At 50.1% G+C, this 20,339-nt stretch overlaps 1 protein-coding gene across 2 annotated transcripts in view; it reads right to left on the bottom strand.

Annotated features, from left to right (window-relative positions):
• Positions 1-14,317: 14,317 nt before the first annotated feature.
• Positions 14,318-20,339, bottom strand: part of RBPMS2 (RNA binding protein, mRNA processing factor 2) — a 29,883-nt gene continuing 23,861 nt past the window's right edge. For both annotated transcript variants that reach the window (XR_012634455.1, XM_074916721.1), the window contains 2 exons: positions 15,765-15,834; positions 14,318-15,529 (listed from right to left, as the gene is read on the bottom strand). Coding sequence is in view for 1 of the 2 variants with exons in the window: in XM_074916721.1 (XP_074772822.1) it covers positions 15,772-15,834 (63 nt within the window). In the remaining variant the exon portion in view is untranslated. The remainder of the gene's footprint in view (positions 15,530-15,764; positions 15,835-20,339) is intronic.

Here is a 20,339-nt window from a genome sequence, read left to right as displayed (position 1 = left end):
TGCTGAACTCCCACATATTGGCTTTGTTATGCATTTGTTCCATCTAATGCTGACTTTTTTCTAAGGTGCTTGTATTAGGAAGTATAGGAGACTATGCATTACTTTTATGAAAGGTATGTAGGATTTGCATGCTGACTCTTACACTGGGAGCAGCAGGAATGATCTGGAGCATCCTTTTGGTGCCAGATATCTGTGTGGTTGGAAAGGCGTGCTGAGCTTGGCATGACCAGCCTACTGTCCATGTACAAATAGCATTCCTTCAGAAATGGAAAATCAACCACTGAAGGAGGAGACTGAGTTGAAAAGCTGGCTTGAGTTGCACTGGGGAGAAAGCTTAGCACACCAGTGCTGGGAGTGGGCTGGAGTCTGCTGAGCCACAAGCCAGCGATGTTGGGCTGCCAGCTGGAATACAAGGTAGCTCTTCTGCACCCACCTGAAGACCAGTGGGAATTCAGCTAATAAATGCTCAGCTTTGTTCAGGATGTGGACTACAGATTTTATCCCAGTGGTGGAACAAACTCATGGGCTGCGACCTCTGCTGCTGCGTGGCTGAACTGACCTGCACATGCATGGTGATACATCCTACTTCAAAACTTGCTCTGGAGACCAGTCTAACAGCTCATCTGCAAGGCTTCCCCCAAATAGTTCTCAGCCCTGTGGGATTTGCTTGTTGTAATTTTGCACATCATGTTCTTTTTGGAAAGCACTGACTGGTTGGCTCCTTCCCTGGGGAGCAACTGAGCCTCATTTGGGAGAAAGCCTGGGAGTAATCGCCACAACAAGGAGATGGGAAGCTGCATCTCCAGACAAGCTGCAAGGAGGAGCAGGGAGCAGGATGGGGTATGGGGAAGGACCAATGGCCTCACAGAGAGTTGAACTCGAAGCCACGGATCTGACTAAACTCAAGTCTGGAAGCAAGGACACCTTGAAGGACACAATGGTGGAGGAAAATTTTTATATGCTTCTTGTTTTTCTATTGCAGCCTTGCTACTCTGAGTTCCTTTTAGTTGAAAAGCAATCTGTTCTAGTTTATACCTGGGATTGTTATGCGAGCAGTCTTTGTGGGGTGTTGGGAAGTCTGAGATCCATGCCAAGGGTTTGGATGGCTCAGGGTTGCAACATGTCCTGGCAAGACATAGAAGCCTGGGGCTGAGAAAGAGGCAGGAGGATGCCTTGAGAAAGGCTACATCAGACTTGTTTGGTGGATTGGTGATACAGGATGGCGGCTACTCTTTTAACCCTTGGCAGATAGCTATCCTTTACATCCCTGGGCTAAGCTAGAAAGAGGCCAGGAAGGCGTCAAGTCTGGCCCTAACTTGCAGACTGTAGATAATTAATTGGTCTTTTGGATGCTGAGTACCGTCTGTTCATGCCCTTCTTTCCAATATACCAGTTGGCTTACATATGAAATGTCAGAGTTGACTCACTTCTGCATTTTTTTATCTTCCAAAGCAGTGACTGAGTTGGAATTTACTGGTCCTACTAGAGAAGCTCTTTTGTAATCGAGTGCTAAGCCTGACTCTTGCAAGGTGGTGTAGTCCCACAGCTGAGTCCATTGTTTCTGCTTATCACCATCACATCTGCATGCCCCAGCAAAGCAACCAGCAGTCATTATCTGTTCCTCACATGCATGTTGGTGGATACAGCTGTAAAAAATCTAATCATCACTAACATGCTGGCAGCTGCCTGTGAAGCCTGAGCCAACCGATGTCTTTGTTTACCTGCTCACCACAAAACAAACTTGATGGAGCACTTCAGCTCTTGCCTACAAGTTTGCATTGCCAACTCATTTTGGCAGGGCCACATCACTTCTTCCCGAGACCTCCTCATTTCTGCACACAGGTGTTCTTAATGGTGTTGGCCATGACCACCTCTGCCAACAATTCAGGGGGAAAAAAAATATTTTTCTGACATTTTTGTCATTATGGTTTTTCAAAAGACTGGTTAAGAGTGCACTTTTCGTTCCTTTGAACTGGGTATTTACAAGTGGCTCTGTGCATCTAGCACTGTCATAAGTAGCCTCAAAGGCAGGGAAAATAATTACATTAAAAAACTTTTAAAATGCAATTAGCTCAACTCAGAAATGGAGCAGCAAGTATGACATCAGTAATTTTTGTATATTCAGGTGCAAACCTGTTTCCCTCAGTTATGCATTTCTCTGTGAGTTGTTTTAGAACAGCACAAAAGCCATAATGGTGGTAGAGAAAATGTAGTTTTAGACTTGAGTACAGTATGATTCAAATCCCAGTCAAACCAAACTCATGGCCACATTCTGCTGCCCTCCAAAGCCTTCATGATACTGGCAATGGCTCCTTCCACACACTTCCACGCTTTTGTCAGTTAGCTTTAAAAGCCTACAGCAAGCTTCTGAAGGTATTGTAGTTTGTGTTTTTCTAATGTTGTGCCCCCAACCCTGCCAGGAACCCATTTGGAAAGAATGCCTGTGTACCCATCACCAGCTGAGAGGTGGGAGAAGATTTCAACTGGACAATAAAGATGATTTCGCTGATGTTTGTTACCACGAGACCCAGCATTCAACAGCACAACCTTTTGTTTTCTGTCCGGGAACTTTAGCAGAGTGGTTTATACACAGATGCTTCTTGCTTGAGCCTTGGAGCAATTCTCTAGTTAACAAGTGGAGTTTGCTGTACCAGCAAGAAGTCCTGCAGGATTAGTGTGCTTAGTACACGTGGAGACTCTGTGTCCCAGGCACAGTCTGGAGCACTGCTGACACCCATGAGAGCTCCTAGCTGAAGTCCATGTTGACATGGACATAACCAGGACTGTGTGTCTTAGCTGGGAAACACCTGACAGAGAAGGGCAACCATATGATTTTGGAGGGGCAAGACCAGGGAGAACCTCAAGTTGCAAAAGAGTTGCTGAGTTGGAAGAAAATAATTTCTCAGAGCTGTGAATCAGCCTGGGGCCCTCCCTCACTGCTGGAATACTCCAAAAGATGTCAGCTGAGGAAGATGAGAGGATCCCAGCGTTGCTGTGGGTAAGGATGACTCAAAAGGAAAGGCATGGTGTGGCTCCATGGGTGGAGGAGGGTGCTCCCCTCCACAAAGGCAGGAGAGGTATTTTTTGTTGCTGCTGTGAGCTGGGCTGTTACCTGTTATTTTCACTGAACTGAAGCATAAAAGTTGCTGTGAGACACCTAATGAGCAAGGTGGCAGCTGGGAGGCAGCATAAACCTAACAAATATCTGCCATGCCCCATCACTGTCCAAGTGCTTAACCTCTGTCAGGTCCCACCTCCTCTCGTCCCTACAGCTCTTCTAAAACCTCCTGCTCCTGCAGGTTGCCACCAGTTGGTACTGGGATGAACATCTCCAGGGCAGAGGTTTCACTCTGGTGCTGGAGCCTCACCCAGGAGGGTTGGTTCTGCTGGGGCAAGCAAGGAGCAGTGAGAGCAAGGCAAGGGACAGCATGAGTCACAGAGATGTACTGAATTGCCTGCAGCAGCCTGAGAGTGCTCATCTGTGGCAAATGAAACCCAGTCCTTTAGTTTTGCATTTTTTTCACACTGGAAAATATCTAGAGTGGCCACTTCTGAGTAAGTCAAGCCTGACCTAGGTCCTGTGCAATGTGCCTGACTCACCAGCTCAGCTTCTGCTCTCTGCTGGAGATCTTTGTGCAGTTATTAAGAGAAATTTGATCTAAACACATAATGGCACAGACAGGGGGTTTTGTCCTAAAATGAAGAAAATACATTCTATGTGTTTGCTTTTACTTTTCTATATCCATCTTCTTATAAGATTATTGTCAATGACCTTATTTAGAACTAAATTGTTCCTGTTTTCCTGCACGAAAGTTTGTTATTTGTTAGCCTGAGCTTTGCTTCTAACGGCCTCAGTCATGAAAGCATCAATGCTGGTATAAAGTATGTATTTGCTCTCCCTTAGAATAACATTTTCAAAATTATTTAAAACAGCTGACCATTTTTCACCACAAAGAGTTAATACACATTTTAATAGGGACTAGAAATATCCACAGTAGCAGGAGATCCTAGAAAAAGAATAAAAGAATGGGGTGCAGGTGACAGAGAGAAGAGCTATGGAAATCTATCCGAGATCCATGGGAGGGAGGGGTAAAGAGGAAGGTGTACATAACAGCACTTTCATGTGCAGAGATGAGTGTGCACATTTCTCATAATCTTCAGAGAGCAGGTTTGTTTTGCCTGTGTTTACTCTAAGGCTCTGCTTTAAGAGCAGTGGGATTTCAGTGAGCAAGTCAGGACACCTCAAGGTACATCTTTAAGTAGAAACAAAGACTGTCAAATGCTTTCTTGACACCAGCTGCATTTCTGAGGAGTGTCTGCCCTTGAAATCTGTTACCAGGTAATAACTAGGCCACACATGGCTTGCTGGGTTGACAGGGAGCTTGTTTCCCTGACATTGTTCCTCTGTTCTTTCTGGGATGGTTTTGTAGACCGTCTTGTCCAAGGAAGGGCATGTATCCCTGCTCCATTATCTCAGGAAGGCAGATTTCTTCTGTCCTAGTGTCTCTCCTTCACCACAGGCTCTGGAGAAGGTGTTCCTCACTAGTTCTTGGCAGTGCTCTATCATTCAGGTTTTCTCCTGCAACTGTCCCAAAACGCTGCTTCACATCCTCCCTTGTCCATGCAAGAAGGTTATACTGGGAGAAAGAAACATGAATTTAAATGGAAGTAGTTATAACAATATTATATTCCACAGTCCACTGCAAGAAGCATTAGATGTGGTGGCTCGGGGATGTTTTTACCCTGAATAGCTCAGCCCAACGCTCCTATTTCTCATCTTTACTTTGACTTTGGCCATTTCCTCTCTGTCCTTTGGATCTGAAAATGCTTCAGATCTAACATTCATGCCTAAGACATTGCCCAGAAATGAAAGGTCCGTAGTTCTGACTATCCCTGCTTAGAAAAAAGTGAGAAAACCCACCTTGTTTTTTCCAGGGCTCACCCAACACTCTGTGAGTGTCCCCAGTGTTTGCTTCCACTATCTCGTTCAGGAGCTTCCTGTGCATTGAAGCTTTACTCTGAACCAATACACAAACACACACCTCTGGGAGATTGCCTTTCTCTTAACTACACCGTGTTTTATTTAGATACCCAAGGTTTACTTACTGGCTTTGGATTTGTGTGTGTGGTTTTAACATTTTTTTTAAAGAATAAAAAACCGTTTAAAAAGCTGTTAGCTTCCAGTTTTCTTTTATATAGTGCTTTTTTTAAGGGCAGTTGTGATGTGAAGCAAACTCCAAGTGCTTAAACACTGACAAATGCTTAAATCCTCTGGAAAACACTGACTGCATTCACTGCCTATAATAAATTTAATCCCTAAAACAATTGATGGTTTTTGTTCTGAGCTAGAAACTAACTTTTTTTTTAATCAGGAATCAGTTCATCCACATGTATTAAGTGATAAATGACTTCTTACTGAATGTGGCCAGAGACACCTGCTCAGCCAGTTATCCCCTCTCCCACTTAACATACCCATAAATTGCAAGAATCGGAGAAAGTTTGAGGGCTGAGGGAACTCTGGAGATCTCGGTTCACCAGGATGCACTGAAGGTCTCCAAAGATAGAGATACCCCTCCGCTTCTCTGTCCCCTGCCCAGCAGCTCCCCCTCTCTCAATGTGATTTTTTTCCCTTGTATCTGACTGGAATTACCCCCCTTTCCCAGGTCTTGTTCCCCAGGCACAGGACCTCTCCATCAGAAATAAAAAATAATAATTTTAAACTGTTAAATGTTAAGAAAGGATTTTTAGCCTTAGCTAAAGACTAAAGACTTTTAAAGGTTCTACTACTAAAATTTTTTACAAATACTTTCCTGTGTCTGTTTAATAAAACCAAATCCATCACATAAATTCAGCACATCTTCCCAAAAGATGCCCTTGTAACCTTTCAATCTGTAAGAAGGGCAAATTTTTCAGAACTATCATTTTGTCAAGAAAAGAAACCAAGGCAACAGACACAGTGGTCCTTGGGATTTCCAGGTAAACCTTTTTTTGTAAATATTAAGAAAACAGATCCATGTCAAAGTGCTCAGTTCAAGCCAAGAAAAGGTCATTGTAAGACGCATCTGCAGAAATAGTTACTGCGTTTCAGAGACTGGGACAGCCAGGCTGATCCACAAAAGACAAATATTTCTCTCCAATTCCCCCAAACTGCCCCAAAAGAGACAACACACTTCCATGGTAAAGCACGTAGTTCCTTACTGATTCCCAACCCACTTCTAAGTGCCTACACCATAGGGGTAACCCAGAAATATGGGTATTTAATTAAACTTTAATCAAATTTTACCCTATTTGGTCCTCATCAGCGTTTTGCTGTGCTCAGAACACAAATCCAAGGGCTGGTTCAGGAATAGAGTAGTCATGAGTTGTGGTCAGTGATTTGTTTGGGAGTGGTTTTCTTGCAGAAACCAGCCCCTGGGATTGGAGGTGCTCTTGCTAATTAGTATCCCTGTTAAAGACTCAGCTGTGGGGCACAGGGGGATGGTGGTGAGGCTAATAAATGCATTCATTTCTAGAGGTGCAACTTGCTCTGCGTTCAAAGTGTTTGTGGGTGAGAGCAGTTAGCATAGCTGGAAAAAAATACACCATTACAGCTGCAGAAGCACTGCTGAATATTATAACTATGGCATCAGACCCTTTCTGAGCCTGGGATGTATTTCTGAGATTATGGCAGCTGGCAACTAGGCCAGGTAGCGATTCCCATTCCCAAAGGCCTCAGCTGCTTCGTCTGTGAAGCCCTCATCATGACTGGACTGCATTCATCCAGGAGTGAGGCTGAAAACCAGTAGGCTTTTGTTGAGTGGTTTGGCCTCACAGACAAAGCGGTGGAGAACTTCTGCGGGGTGTCTCCCTGCAGCCAGTCAGGGAGCTGGAGTGTGTTTCTCCGGGGGGAGGTGACACCTGCTTCCCAAACCCGTGGGCATCTCTTGGACAGTGCAAAGAACTCATGCTCACACCCCTGTGCTGCAGCATCTTGGAAGAGAAGACCTATCCCAAGGAACCACTTCCACCCAGGTCCCACTGCCTACTATTTACCCCTGTTTTTTCAGGAAGTGGTGCTCTAGCACAGAAGCCATATTTCCTCACTGCAGTCGGGTCTGGGTTTGGAAAGCAAAAATGCTGGCTGCAGGTGACTGACAGTTTCCTGCAGTGCAAGGATGTCTTATCAGGTTGTCTGTCAACCCATCAGGGGGCCTCTCAAGCCAAGCACACGGAAACAGTGCTGATTGCTGTTGACTTTGTCCAGCGATGGCACCCATAGCTCAGACTGACTGCATCAGCAGAACCTGTTCCTGAGGCAAGGTGCTGGAATGAATCAGTTGGCATCCACCTGCACCAACAGGCACCTTAGAAAATGTCACGTGTTGCCACCCACCACTGCAGAGACCTTCAGAGAGCACTGACAGATGAACCAGCCCCTGGCTCCTGGCAGGGAGGAGGTGGAAGCTGCTTGGTCTTCCTGGAGCTGGGCAGCAATGCTGCTTGTTGCTGGGGGATGCAGGGCATGTTTCAGCTCAGGTGGAAATCAGGGACACTATGGACAGAGCAGAGCTGGCAGCCTCTCCCAGCCATTGGCAAGATTCAGGCTCTGCTGCCAAAACCCCTCTAAGCTCACTTGTTCCTTTCAGCTTTCTCTCCCAGAAGGCCATATGCAAGTCACAGGCACCCTCAGCAGGTCTGCCAACAACACCAAGCTGTGTGGTGGGGTGACACGCTGGAGGGAAGGGATCCATCCAGAGGGACCTGGGCAGGCTGGAGAGGTGGGACGTGCAAACCTCATGGAGTTCAGCAAGGCCAAGTGCAAGGTCCTGCCCATGGGTCGGGGCAATCCCAAGCACAAATCCAGGCTGGGCCATGAGTGGATTGAGAGCAGCCCCAAGGAGAAGGACTTGCAGGGTGTTGATTGATGAGAAGCTCAACATGACACAGCAATGTGCGCTCACAGCCCAGAAAGCCAACGGTACCCTGGGCTGCACCCAGAGCAGTGTGGGCAGCAGGTACAGGGAGGGGATTCTCCCCCTCTGCTCTGGTGAGACCCCCCTGCAGTGCTGGGTCCAGCTCTGGGGTCACCAACATCAGAAGGACACGGACCTGCTCGAGCGGGGCCAGAGGAGGCCACGAAGATGATCAGGGGCTGGAGCACCTCCCTTATGGGGACAGGCTGAGAGAGTTGGGGTGTTCAGCTGGAGAAGAGAAGGCTCCAGGGAGACCTTAGAGCGGCCTCCCAGGACTTCCTGTACTTAAAGGGGCTACAGGAAAGATGTGGAAGGACTTTTTACAAGGGCATGTAGTGACAGGACAAGGGTTAATGGCTTTATACTGAAAGAGGGCAGATTTAGATTACATATAAGGAAGAAATTATTTCCAGTGAGGGGGGTGAGGCCCTGGCACAGGTTGTCCAGGGAAGCTGTGGCTGCCCCCTCCCTGCCAGGGTTCAAGGCCAAGTTGGACAGGGCTTTGGGCAACCTGGGCTAGTGGAAGGTGTCCCTGCCTGGGGCAGGGGGGGTGGAACTGGTTGATCCTTAAGGTCCCTTCCAACCCAAACCATTCTATGATGCTATAAAGTCATGGCCACTGCTGCTGGTACTGAGAACTCACAGTAACCTGAAAGTCAATTACAAGCTTAAGATGTTTTCTGCATGCAGGCCAACTCTGTACCACTTCTGGAGAAGGAGCACCAAGTGCTGTGGTCCAGAGCTGTGTGCACAGCTTTTTCCCTGCTGCCTTGGGGGAAACATCCAGAAAATAACAAGAACTTCCAGCACTTGTTACCAGTATCCATGATTTTCAAGCTGCAAACAGGCAGTGGCATGGACTGAGCCCTTGATCATGACCCACTAGCACCAGTCCCTAAGGCTGGTAGGCCCCATAAGACCCTCTCAGATCAGACCCTGTCTGCTTTCTGGTGGGACTGGCAGATCTCCTGAGAAACTGCAGCACACCCTCCATGAGCTCAGTTGGTGGTGGACAGAGGACTGTCTGTACTGCCTTTGCCAGCAGAGAAGGGAGGACAGCAGGTACCCACCTCATCAAGAGAGCAGGAGGGGTGCCATGCTGTCACCCTTGAGCAACCGACCCAGTCCTCAGCAGGATGCCAAGGGCAGCAAGAGGATGAAGGGCAGATGAAAATACATTGGCCGTGGTACGGCATGCCATGAAAGTCAGCAGCTGATGCACCAGCCATTTGGCTTTGGCACATTGGGGCAAGCTAGCAACCTCCCTTTTCCTGTTGAAACACCAGTCCTGGGCAAGCAGCACAGAGATTTGGCCCCCAGGAAGGTTTAGGAGTTCCCACTCCTGTGACCCAAAGGAGGATGAAAGGCGTGAGTCAATCACAATGAAGCCGAACAGATGAAGCCAACCAGGTGAAGCCCAGCGGATGGAGCCCACCATGCTTGCTCTGCCATGACTAGAGAGCATGGGAAATGGAGGGAAGGGGAGAGCTGTGGATTCCTGTAGCAGGACAAACACCCTGGAGACTCCAAATCCGTCTTCATCACAGAGGAAATGTTGGGATTTCTCCTGTTTTGAGTGCCCCAGACCAAGGGAGCAGGATAGTTTGGATGTATTCGGAGACACTTCTAAGTGTTTATCAGGGACTGGTCTTTCCCTGCTTTCCCTGTCCCAGGGGCCTGGGTTGCTGCAGCTGGTTTTTCCCTCTTGGTCTCTTGTTCAGCAGCTGTACAGTCTGTGCCTGGCTGAGCTCTCAAAGTCCAGCGTTTGCATCTGCTCTCTCCAGGCACTCTGACTTGCTCAGTCCTTCCCGAGCCAATCTCCTGGTGCCATCTGCCGTCAGACTCAACACGGGTTGTGGGATGCTCCTGGCCATCTCCATCCTCAACCGCACTTGCAAAAAGAGCTGGACCAGGTAGCCCACTGCCAAGTTAGAGTGACCCCCGTCGCCCCGTGCCTAGTAAAGAGCTGAATGTGTCATTGCTACGTCATCACATAAGACTATTATGTTTTCTTTTTTAGTTAAATGTGTAATACCAGAAGTTATGCATGGGGAGAGGCACCCAGAAGCGGGAGGTGTCCAGCCTCAGGGGTTCCCCAGGCTCAGGTGGACCAAGTCACGACTGGCCTGTCAGTGCTGGTGACGGTCCCACCACAGTCACGCTGGGCTCTGGACACTGCCCCTCCCCACCCCAGCAAGTGCACTGAGATTCAGACTATTTTTGGTAACAGTGTTATAGCTGACCAGAAAAGTAAAAAGATTTTCCTCTGATAATACAGAGTTTCTTTGTCTGAAGTACCTACACTGTCCCCAACCTGAGGGGGAGAGGAAGGTGCAAGACAAAATTTCTGTATGTTTTCTCCACTGTCCCAGCCTGCAGCCTCCTTTTCAGCCCCAGTTTGGGAGTGTCCTGGCTGCGTGTGCTCAGGTCTCGGATGCCATCTCCTGGCTCTCCCTCTGTACTGTGCGTTGCGTTGACACGCTGTAACTCCACACAGACCGGCAGGACCTTTCCCATCACACTGTCAGAAAGAACAGTTTCAGAGCAGCTTTTATTCTTTGAGGCTCTGACCCAATCCCACGTATTTTTGAATCCGGATGGAGGTAACTCCTCTAATAACCTCCAGCCAACGGCTTGCTATTACAATATTACAGGTTTTTGTGCAGGATCCCATGGCAGCAGCACCTTGAGTCCCAAACCCCCGCTGCGCTGTGATCCATCACTTTGGGGTGGGCCCTGGTACCTCTCACCTTCCACCAGCCGTTATTGTGTGGGGTGTATTTTTGTCTCTACAGACTTGTATGTCCCCTATTCACCTGTGTTTTTCTGTGCTCGCTGTTTGGGGTATTGGGATGCCACTTACAAGTCTCTACAGAATTTGTGCTGGGTTGGAGAGTGGGTGATTGGCAGGGTGATAGCAAATGTTATTTTTTCATATCCAAACCTGGCAGGTAAGCACAACTCATGAGAGGGGTCACTGTGCAATAACGAAATGCAAGATAAGGAGCAGACAGCATGCTTTCTCTTCCCTGCTTGGTCTCCATCATTTCCTAGCTCTTTCTGCCCTCCTGGTGATGTTTCTGGCTTGAGAAAACCTACTTGCACACCTGCCAGCCAAGCCTGCCTCTTCCAGAGTTGTGCTACCAAGTTCACCCATCATCAAGCAGCTTGGCCATTCATTTTCTTTGGCCACATGCCATGGCTGGGCTGGGGCTCCACAGAGCTGGTACATGTGATGCTCCCTGCCAGCAGCAGAGCTGCTCCTCATCCCCATGGGGCTGGACCACGTACATTTGCCAGTGAAATCCCAACAACATTACATGGGCTGCAGCTTCTTCTGCAGCCTTCCAAAGAAGGGCAGTGAAGCTGGTGAAGGGTCTGGAGCACATGTGGTATGAGGAATGGCTGAGGGAACTGGGAGGGTTTAGTCTGGAGAAGAGGAGGCTGAGGGGAGACCTCCTGGCCCTAAAACTCTCTGCAGAGAGCTGGGGATGAGTCTCTTTAACCAAGTAGTAAGTGATAGGACAAGAGGGAATGGCCTCAGATTGCGCTCAGGGAAGGTTTAGACTAGATATTAGGAAGTATTCCTTTGCAGAAGGGGCTGTTGGGTGTTGGAATGGGCTGCCCAGGGCAGGGGGGGAGTCCCCGGGATCCCTGGAGGGGTTGAAGAGTCAGGCTGACCCAGCACTGAGGGATCTGGGGGAGTTGGGAACGGCCAGGGTGAGGTTCATGGTTGGACTGGAGGAGCTTCAGGGTCTTTTCCAACCCAGATGATTCTGTGATTCTTGGAAGTCATTCGGGAGTAGTAGCTGCTAAAGCCTGATGCAGCATGGATCTGGGTCTATCTGAGACATCTCCTCATGGCTGTGGCCATTGGTGTCTGCCCAATGGACAAACAACTGGGAGGATATCAGTGATCTTCAAAATGGTCTTCAACCATGAAAGACTTCAGCCTCAGCTAGGAGGGATGCCTTGGGGAAAGGAGATGATGGCAGATGCTCTTCTCCCTGCACTGCCAGTGCAGACCAGCAGATGGAAGTTTCTGAGGTTTGCAGGAGCCATTTGAATCACTCTTCATCTTATTTGCCATAGAAATGAGCTGATGGCACCAGCTTATGCAACCCGCACAACTGAGCTGTATCTGGGTACCCTTAATCATCAGCAAAGGTATGCAGAACCACGAGCAGAGTATCAGAGCCGTGAGGCACTCCTGGCCTCGGCGACAGGAGCTCGGCAGTCTCTTGTGCCCAGCAGGCCCCTGGGATGAATTCAGGTGTTAAATGACCTGCCTCCTTTCCTACGCCTCTGGTTTTCAGCAGGGACTGAGTTTTGGATCTGGCCTCCCTGAAGATGTCCTGGCCTGCTGCAAGCATGTCTCATCAGTTCAAATGGGGGCCCAAGCCAGCTCCATAGCATTTTGTCCAGTGCGGCCATGCCAAGAGGCCTTTTTGCATCAGAACAGCTGGATTTTCTGTTTCCAAAGTGCTCCTTGCTGCAGTGTCTGGACCACATGCCGTGGCAGAGCACAGCACTTTCAAGAGAAAACGGCCACAACTTCTCAGATTGATTTACTTTTTGTCCCACCTTCAAAACAAGGAACAGAGATGGGGAGTTTCCACTAAAATTTAAAATGAAAGTGTACCAAACCCAGCTTTTTTTCCTATTCCTTCTTCTTCCAGCCTGAATGCCACCTCGTCTCTTCTCTGGCCTCTTTGTCCTATGGCCACTGCCTGACAGGTCCAGCCAGGGACCGAAGGACCTGGGTGCCAGCAACCTGCACCCTTTTTCCTGGCGATGCCATCGGGCTGTGCCCCATCCAGAGCCACCCACCATCCTGGAGCTCCCTCCCACCCACAGACCAGGGACATTCCCCGTCTCCAAATCGCTGCCCAGGGAGCCTCCCCTTGAGTAGGGCACAAGTGGGAGCAGCCTGGGAGGGGCAGGGGCATTGCACTCATGCACGATCAGACAGAGACGGACAGAGGCAGCCAGTGCACACGTGTGTGCACACACAGACCTTCATCATGCTTGCACTGGCCAGGGAGGGGGACTCCCAGGGACCCTCAGAGCAGACGTGACCTACTTTAGCTCCAAGGCGAGCTGTGTTGCGTGGGTCCCAGTGTAAAAGCTTAATAGAGCCAGGAGTAAATTATTCATTGCCTGGCCATGTTAATGCATGTGCTAAAGGCTTATTTTTATAAAAAAAAAAATCTCCTCTATAATTTAAAGCCTTGTATGCTCCCATCACCAGGCCCTGGCTGCTCTCCTGGGTGTTTCTGCTTAGGTGAGCAGAGCTGCAAGATGAGGACAGACCCTGAGAGCCAGCCTGGCAGGAGCTGGGATGGAGGGAGGCAGGAGGTGGGATGGAGGCGGGCAGGAGCAAGCTTTTCCTGGACCACAGGCATGGGGATCCCGTGGGGAAGGGGCTGGCAGTGCTGCTCTGGCTCGGGCAGCCTGTGGCCCAGCAGCGAGCCACTTCCCAGAGCGGCAGAGCTCAGCAGAGTCCGTTCCCAGGCACGGTGGCCAGCAGGGCTATTTTTAGACCTGCCTTTTGCTTTGGGTTTTTTTTGTTGTTTTTTTTTTTTTCCCCTGCTCCTTGCCTTTGCTCAGTACTGCCCTCAAAGCCCTGTGGAGAGAGGAAAACACTGATCCCTGGGGTGGGAAGTTGCATGGGAGAGCTTTAGGATCATCCCATCACAGGGACTTGCTGAGCTGAGCCATGGGGAGCCCTTTGGCACATCAGGGAGACAGCCCAGGACACCCCGCTTGGATTTCAGCAAGCTGCCTCCAGTGCATCTGCCAGCAGCTCCTGCTGTAACATCTCACCAGGAAAAGCAGCCCCTGCCCCTGGGCTGCGGTTCCCACAGCTGCTTTAGCAGGTACAGATAAGGCCACAAAAAGATGTCAGCAGCCCCAGCCAGGGTGCCTGGCTCAGGCGGAGGAGCTGGGCAGGCGCTGGGCCATGGTGCAGCTGCAGAGGACGTTTGCCTTCTATGGACATCTCTCCTCGCTGTGCTGCTGGCAGGGAGGAACAGCGCTAGCATAGAGGAGAGGCCTGCAGGCACCGGGGGGAGGGGGGGGCAGGACACACCAAAAGAAAAGCCCCACCCAAAAAAGCTCATGGTTGCTCTTAGAGGCCTCAAAGGTTCAGCATCAACAGCCCCTTCAACACATGCCAGTGCAGGCAAGGACTTGCCCTTCTCCTCTGGGGAGGAGATGCCCTAACCCAACGGATGATCCTCAGCAGGACCACAGAGGATCCTGCACCCTTCAGGGCAGGGCTGGGAAGGTGGGGGTCACACCAAGCCCAAAGCATCCCACCCCAGCCCCAGAAAAACAATAAAACAAACAACTGACCACAGAAAAAGAGTCACAGCAGCCTCTGAGTATATTTTTTTTGGTTGCATTTCATATATTATCCAGTTTCACATTCTCATAGGATCAGCAATTATATAGCAACTTACTCTCAAATCTTTTAATACAAGCGAGACAGCCATGGTCGCATAATACTTAAAGCACTTCAATACCAAGCAAAAAGATGCTAAAACAAAAATTGCACAATTTCTTGTTTACTATGCCTGACTGAATCATTGTTACAGAAGACAACCCTTCTCTTTCAAGCTTTTAACTAAACCTTAACTTATCTTACAGGATTACAATTTCTCTTTAATAATAATAATTAATTGCACACAACACACAAGAAATTCTTTATGATGCATAAATATTTCCTTATTACACATGGTACAAAAATACTCGTACTTTTTTTTGTTCGGTATTCCCATAAGGATGGCTGATTATTTGTCAGGACTGGATGCTCTCCAATCAGAAGGATGTGGAAACAAAAAAAAGAGGTTAGATATTTTACAGTCGTTCTATATATAGTCTGAAGAAGAAGAAAAAAAAATAATATTAACCCTGACTTTAAAACCAGAGAAGAATGGATGAGAACAGAAACCCAGTGCATCGTACTTGGAAAAAAAGAAAACAAACCATTTTTCAAATTTTTCTGGTTGTACTGGGAAGGGGAGGGCAGAAGTGGGAGAAGGGGTGAGACAAGGACAGTTAGTATTTCTCGAAGCCAAGTCTTCACCAAAGCAAGATGAAAACCTTGATGGATCAATCCATTGGGCCAAGACCTGTTGCTAACGGTTACACAAACGCTAGAACAAACAAACTTACATTCACACATACACAAGTTAAGTGTTTTAATTCATGCCAGAAAACATGCAAAACCCATTGCCTTTCATTTCCTTCAGCCGAGCCTCCGGGGCAGGGCAAGCTTAGGGAAGCCCAGGACCAAGACCCGCGGCTGGGTTTCGGCACAGCTGGACAGCAAAGCTCAGTCGGGGAGGACGTCCTGGGGACGGAGGAAGGGACGGAGGGATGGACGAGCAGAGACAGTGCACGGCCTGTGGCGGGGGCCGCAGCAGCTTCACAGTCCAGGGAGAGGGGAACACGCAGGGGCTGGGTGCTTTGTCTGCTGGCCACAAACCAAACCAAGAGGAGTCTGAGCGATCATCCCTGGCACATCCCTCCACAGAGAGGCCGGGAGGAGGAACACAAGCTGAGGAGAGACACTGCAGGAGAGGAGTGGCAGTGAGCAGGGCTGGCTGCATCCACTTCCCAAACAGCACCCGCAGCCCCTTCCCCACCCCAGGGCTTGGCGGGTCTCCCTGCTCCCACCAAGGTGGATTTGGCCCCATCACCCATCCATGTCACCCAACTACATCCTTGGGCAGATGCAGGGGGCTGAGCCCAAGCTTTCATCCCTCCTCCCCACGGACCCAGCTCCAAGAGCAATTAATTACTTACTAACAAACTAACAAAACTGACGAGACTTCCATCCTTGCTGAGTAGCTTCAGAGGGAGGATACCAGCGCATCTGGAAAAGAAAGCCAGACCAGAGGTCCATGATGCAGGGTTATTTCAACCAGAGCCTAAACCTTCAGCTCCTTCAGGCCATGTGCAAGGTCCACTGAGTAAAGATGTCTCCAGCATGGGAAAGGGGGCTCCAGGGTGAGCCCTAAACACTATTTGAGTACCATCCCAACCTGGGGCTGCACCTTGCTGGCACTAACCAACACATCAGCCCCACAGTGGCCAGCTCTGCTGGCTCATGCAAGGACAGGCTCGCTGGGCTCTGGGACCCAGCCAGGTCCTCCTTGAAGGAGCACAGCAGGATCCCACACATCTAAGAAGGAAGCTAGCACCCCATTTCAGAGCCTCAACATCAAGTACTTTCTGCCTGTTGGCATAACCAGAATACAGTCCCCAAATTCACACTCATGCCTGTCCCCAGCTCACTACACCAGTCAAGCTAGGAAAGCTCCTCACCACCAAGCTATCTATGACATTTACCACTGCAGAAGCGTGCACAAGGAGGGGCTGTTCCCCCCCTCAGCATGCTCCCACTCCCCCACACCCCCCAAGTTTACATCTTTACCCCTATTAAGGCTCAGGCAGGGCAGAGGAGGCTCACTTAGGGCATGCAGCACCTCAAGGCGATGGCCACTCCACCCTCAGCCAGCAGAAGGCGGCATCTCAAGAGCACATATTCAAACCAGACAACTGCTACATGACACACATGTGGCTCGTCCACCACAGAAGAGACCCATTAAGATTTCTGAGCCACAACCCAGCCATCAGAAGAGGCTCCAGGCAAACCACATCATGGTAAGAACCTGACAGAGATGCAAGCCAGCAAAACTTGAAGGCTTCCCTCACAGGTCACTGCTGCCACATCTACTGCTCAGGCATGCTCCTTGCCAAGGAAGGACTGCTGCATGGGAACCCAATGAGCAGACATGGGAACAGCACCTGAACAGACACTTTCCAGCCTGTCAGTAGACACAGCAAACTGATAACATGCTGTAGAATAGCATCAGACATCCAGATGCTCCTGTTTGGTCTGCAAGACTGGTATGTCAGACTGAGCTGAGTTACCAGCTTCATGCCCAAGAACAGTGGAAGATGAGCCTGTGCCACTTGACTGAGCACAGATCCAGCAGCAGGAACAGCTCACAGAGCTCAGTCCTGCTGCTGTTTGCAAAGGGAGGCAAAACAACAGCTATCCCCACTCTCCTCCTTCCCCAGATGGTGGGAGAGCAGAGCCTCAGTAAGGACAGGCATCAAGAGCAGCAGGTATGTGCAGGGCTCCAGATACCAGCAGAACAATGGACTTTAAGATGGGTAGGAGAGACAGAAAACCCTTTAGATCCATGACCTGTTTTCCCTTCCAGACCATCCTGGCATGGTTGTCCCCTTGCCTGAACAAGTCTGACTAGATGCTCCCCTTCCAAGCACATGGACAACTCTAGGGCTAGAGGGGAAAAACACAGTATTCCCAGACCAGCTCCAAGCCCCATGCGTGGCTCTGTCCCACTAAGAGGGACCTTGGTTGAGGGCAGGCAGACTTTCTTGAAGCAAGGTCCCCAGTCAGTTGGGCAAAGGAAGAGTTGCAGCCACAGCCAAAGCATCTGGTTTGGTAGAGACTTTACAGCTCATGTAACCCGTCCATGGCTGTGTCCTGCAAGGGCAATCCTGCCAGCCTCTAACAGGGCTCTTGCCAGAGTCAGGTCTCCCCTGCAGGCGGTAAACACACAAGAGACATCAAGAAAGCCACTCTAGATTGAGATGACAACTGGCAACAAGAGGGAAACAGGAGCTGGCTATTTTCTAACTACCTATCAGTAGCACACTGTCCGACTGATGCACTGGATGACACATGCAATGCGAGTCTTGCGGCGAGTTACCCAGGAGTGGAGATGTAGACTGTGTCCCCAACCACAGCTGCAAGAGACCTGAAGACTTGTGTGCAGCTTCTGGAGAAGACACAGAGCTGAAGACCAGGACACCCAGAGCCTCAGTGACAGCCCTTGGATTACTCTCCAAGCTAGGCACATCCTCAGTGGGTGCCTTCAAACCCTACTCACTTTACCCCTGTAAGAAGCAGAAGTCTGACACGCAATGGAGGTGCAAAGCCAGAGGCTTTGCATTCAATCCTTCATGCAGAGACATGCAGCAAACTGCCAACACCTTGACACAGCAGTGTCCTTACAGGAGCTGGAGGGGACAATAAGCTCGTGCCTCCCAGAAAGTACAGCTGCCTGTGATAGCCAAATCCTGCAGTGCAGGTAACTGAACAGCCCCAGGCATGAGCTCAGGGACCTCAAGTACCTCTTCTTGTGACGGCTCCTACGGGGAGAAGCCCTACAAGTCTGCAGAGGCTCTGTCCTCACAGGAGCTTCTTCTCATCAGCTCATCAGGTCAGATCTGCTGGATCCCAGGCTCCTGTTCAGGCACCAGCACTGCACTTGAAGTAGCTGTAGCCAGGCTGGTCTCCTGGGCTGGTCAGACTCCTTGCCAGACGCCTTCACAAGGCCAGTGGGTGCCACCAAGTCAGCTCCCAGCTGGCCCCATAGCTTGCTCCATGACACAGCAGCCAGCTGTATCCCAGTCAGTCCAGCCTTGGGCAGAGGGAATCAAAGGTGTGGACGTTACCAAGACCCTCCTCCCCATTGAGCGGTCCCATCTAGTGCCACAACCAAAGTGCATAGTGCCACACACACAATGCCATCACTTCTCAGTTTGCCTGTGAAAGGGACCAAGCTCAGCTGCTTCCTTGCTCCCCAGCCTGAGGCCACCACACCGCTCTGGGGCACAGTTATCTCCTTGCACTGATAGAGGCCACAGAAGGCCCCCAGCCTGGTGCAGGCAGTGGCATCATTGACACCTTATAGGGCCACCACAGCAGCTGCCAGTGCAAGGACAGGGGTTACTTGTGTCCCAGGCCCTGTCACCAGGAGGTGCTTGCTCAGCAGAGCTACATCTCAGCAGCCCTCCCTGGCCAGTGTCTCCCACTCCAGCACCCCTCCCCTTGACAGCTGGAAGTAGTTTCCTCCTGCCCAGCAGCAACAGGAAACTCCCCCTGCATTCACAAGGCTTTGAGTGCTTAACCCCAAGAGCTGCCTCCATCCCACGCGGGGCTCGCCCAAGCAGCATGGCTGTATGTGAGCAGGCACAGCATCTGTGCACACGTAAGGCAGCCATCCCTCACCCTGCTCCCCAAGCCTGATGGCTCTTCATCCCCTCCTCAGAGGGTCTGAGCCAGCTTCTGCCCCACGTGCACACCCCACCCCAAGCCTGGCCAGAGCCTCCAGCTTCAACAGAAATCCTGCTTTTCTCATGAAACACACACTGTTCATAGCTCTGGCACTAATAAGCCTCCACTTCTGATGGACCACCTCTCCTCGCCTTCCTGTTGTGGGTCTCAGATGCTCATACATGCAAACCCAAGCAGCCCGACTCACAGCCCCACCTGCCAGCAGCACAGCCCTGCAGCCAGCGGGAGCTCCTGCGGATGCAATGATCCTGGGTACAAGCCAAGGCTCTGACATGCTGGCAGGGTGAGCAAATGACCTGCCAGATCTTTCAGCCCACAGAAAGATTAAGGGCTTGATGGCATGAGGCAGGAATACCCCCTTACTAGGAGGGATGTTTCTGAAACCAGCAGAAAGCACTGGAAGAACCAGACCAGAGGCAGCAGCTAGACAAGAGGACATGCTCTTCAGGACAGTGGCACCTGCCAAGGCAGTTTTCACATCTCTCAGAGTGTCTCAGGCACCTTGTTTGGCAGGGAGTAGAGAGGCTCCCAGAGCTATCTGGAAAAGGAGACCAGCACTGCAGGAGACTGCAGGGTTGTCCCAAGAGGACTGCAACCTGGCAGGCCAAGCAAGAGCACTGCCCTGTAAGGAGCAAATTTCTCCAAGGCCTTTTGGAAGATCCATCATCTCTCAAAATACTACATCTGTCAAGGAGGAAGCTGAGAAAGAATGAATGGAGACATCCAACACTGGGCAAAGAAAGCAGAGCAAGGGATGCTTTTACTGGAAGAGATGCAGTTGTTTCTGGAGCTCACAGTTGGAAAGGAGTCTGCCACACCACTGCAAAGATCTCCTGCTCACCAGCCCGTAGGGATGAGACAGACCCCACCAGACAACTGCAGTCAGCCTCATGCTGCCACATTCAACATCTGTCCCAAAAAAACATCTGGAGAAGAGAAATGTGTCTCTGCCTGCCACCTTCCAGAGACCAGGTGAAAGATCCAGAAGTGAAGAGCCTCTCCCTTGCTACAGCACAAGACCAGTACTACCTAAAAATCACAAAGAAATGAAAAATGGGGCAGACAAACACCTCATCAGAGCTTCATTCTCCTTGTCAAGTCCTCCACTGTCTCACCCAGTTACCCTCAGAATTTAAACTTCCAATCTTGCCACCATCTCCTTCAGCAGGAAAAAGGGAGGACTGAATACACAGATCCATCCTCAAGTCACCTTTAGCTCCTCCAATAGACTGCTTTTCATCCTTGGTTCCTTCTAGGGATGCTTA

Source organism: Athene noctua, chromosome 13 (genome assembly GCF_965140245.1).
Source record: "Athene noctua chromosome 13, bAthNoc1.hap1.1, whole genome shotgun sequence".
Classification (NCBI taxonomy): domain Eukaryota; kingdom Metazoa; phylum Chordata; class Aves; order Strigiformes; family Strigidae; genus Athene; species Athene noctua.
The sequence above is the reverse complement of the archived record's forward strand: the minus strand, read 5'-3'. Positions and strand labels throughout refer to the sequence as shown.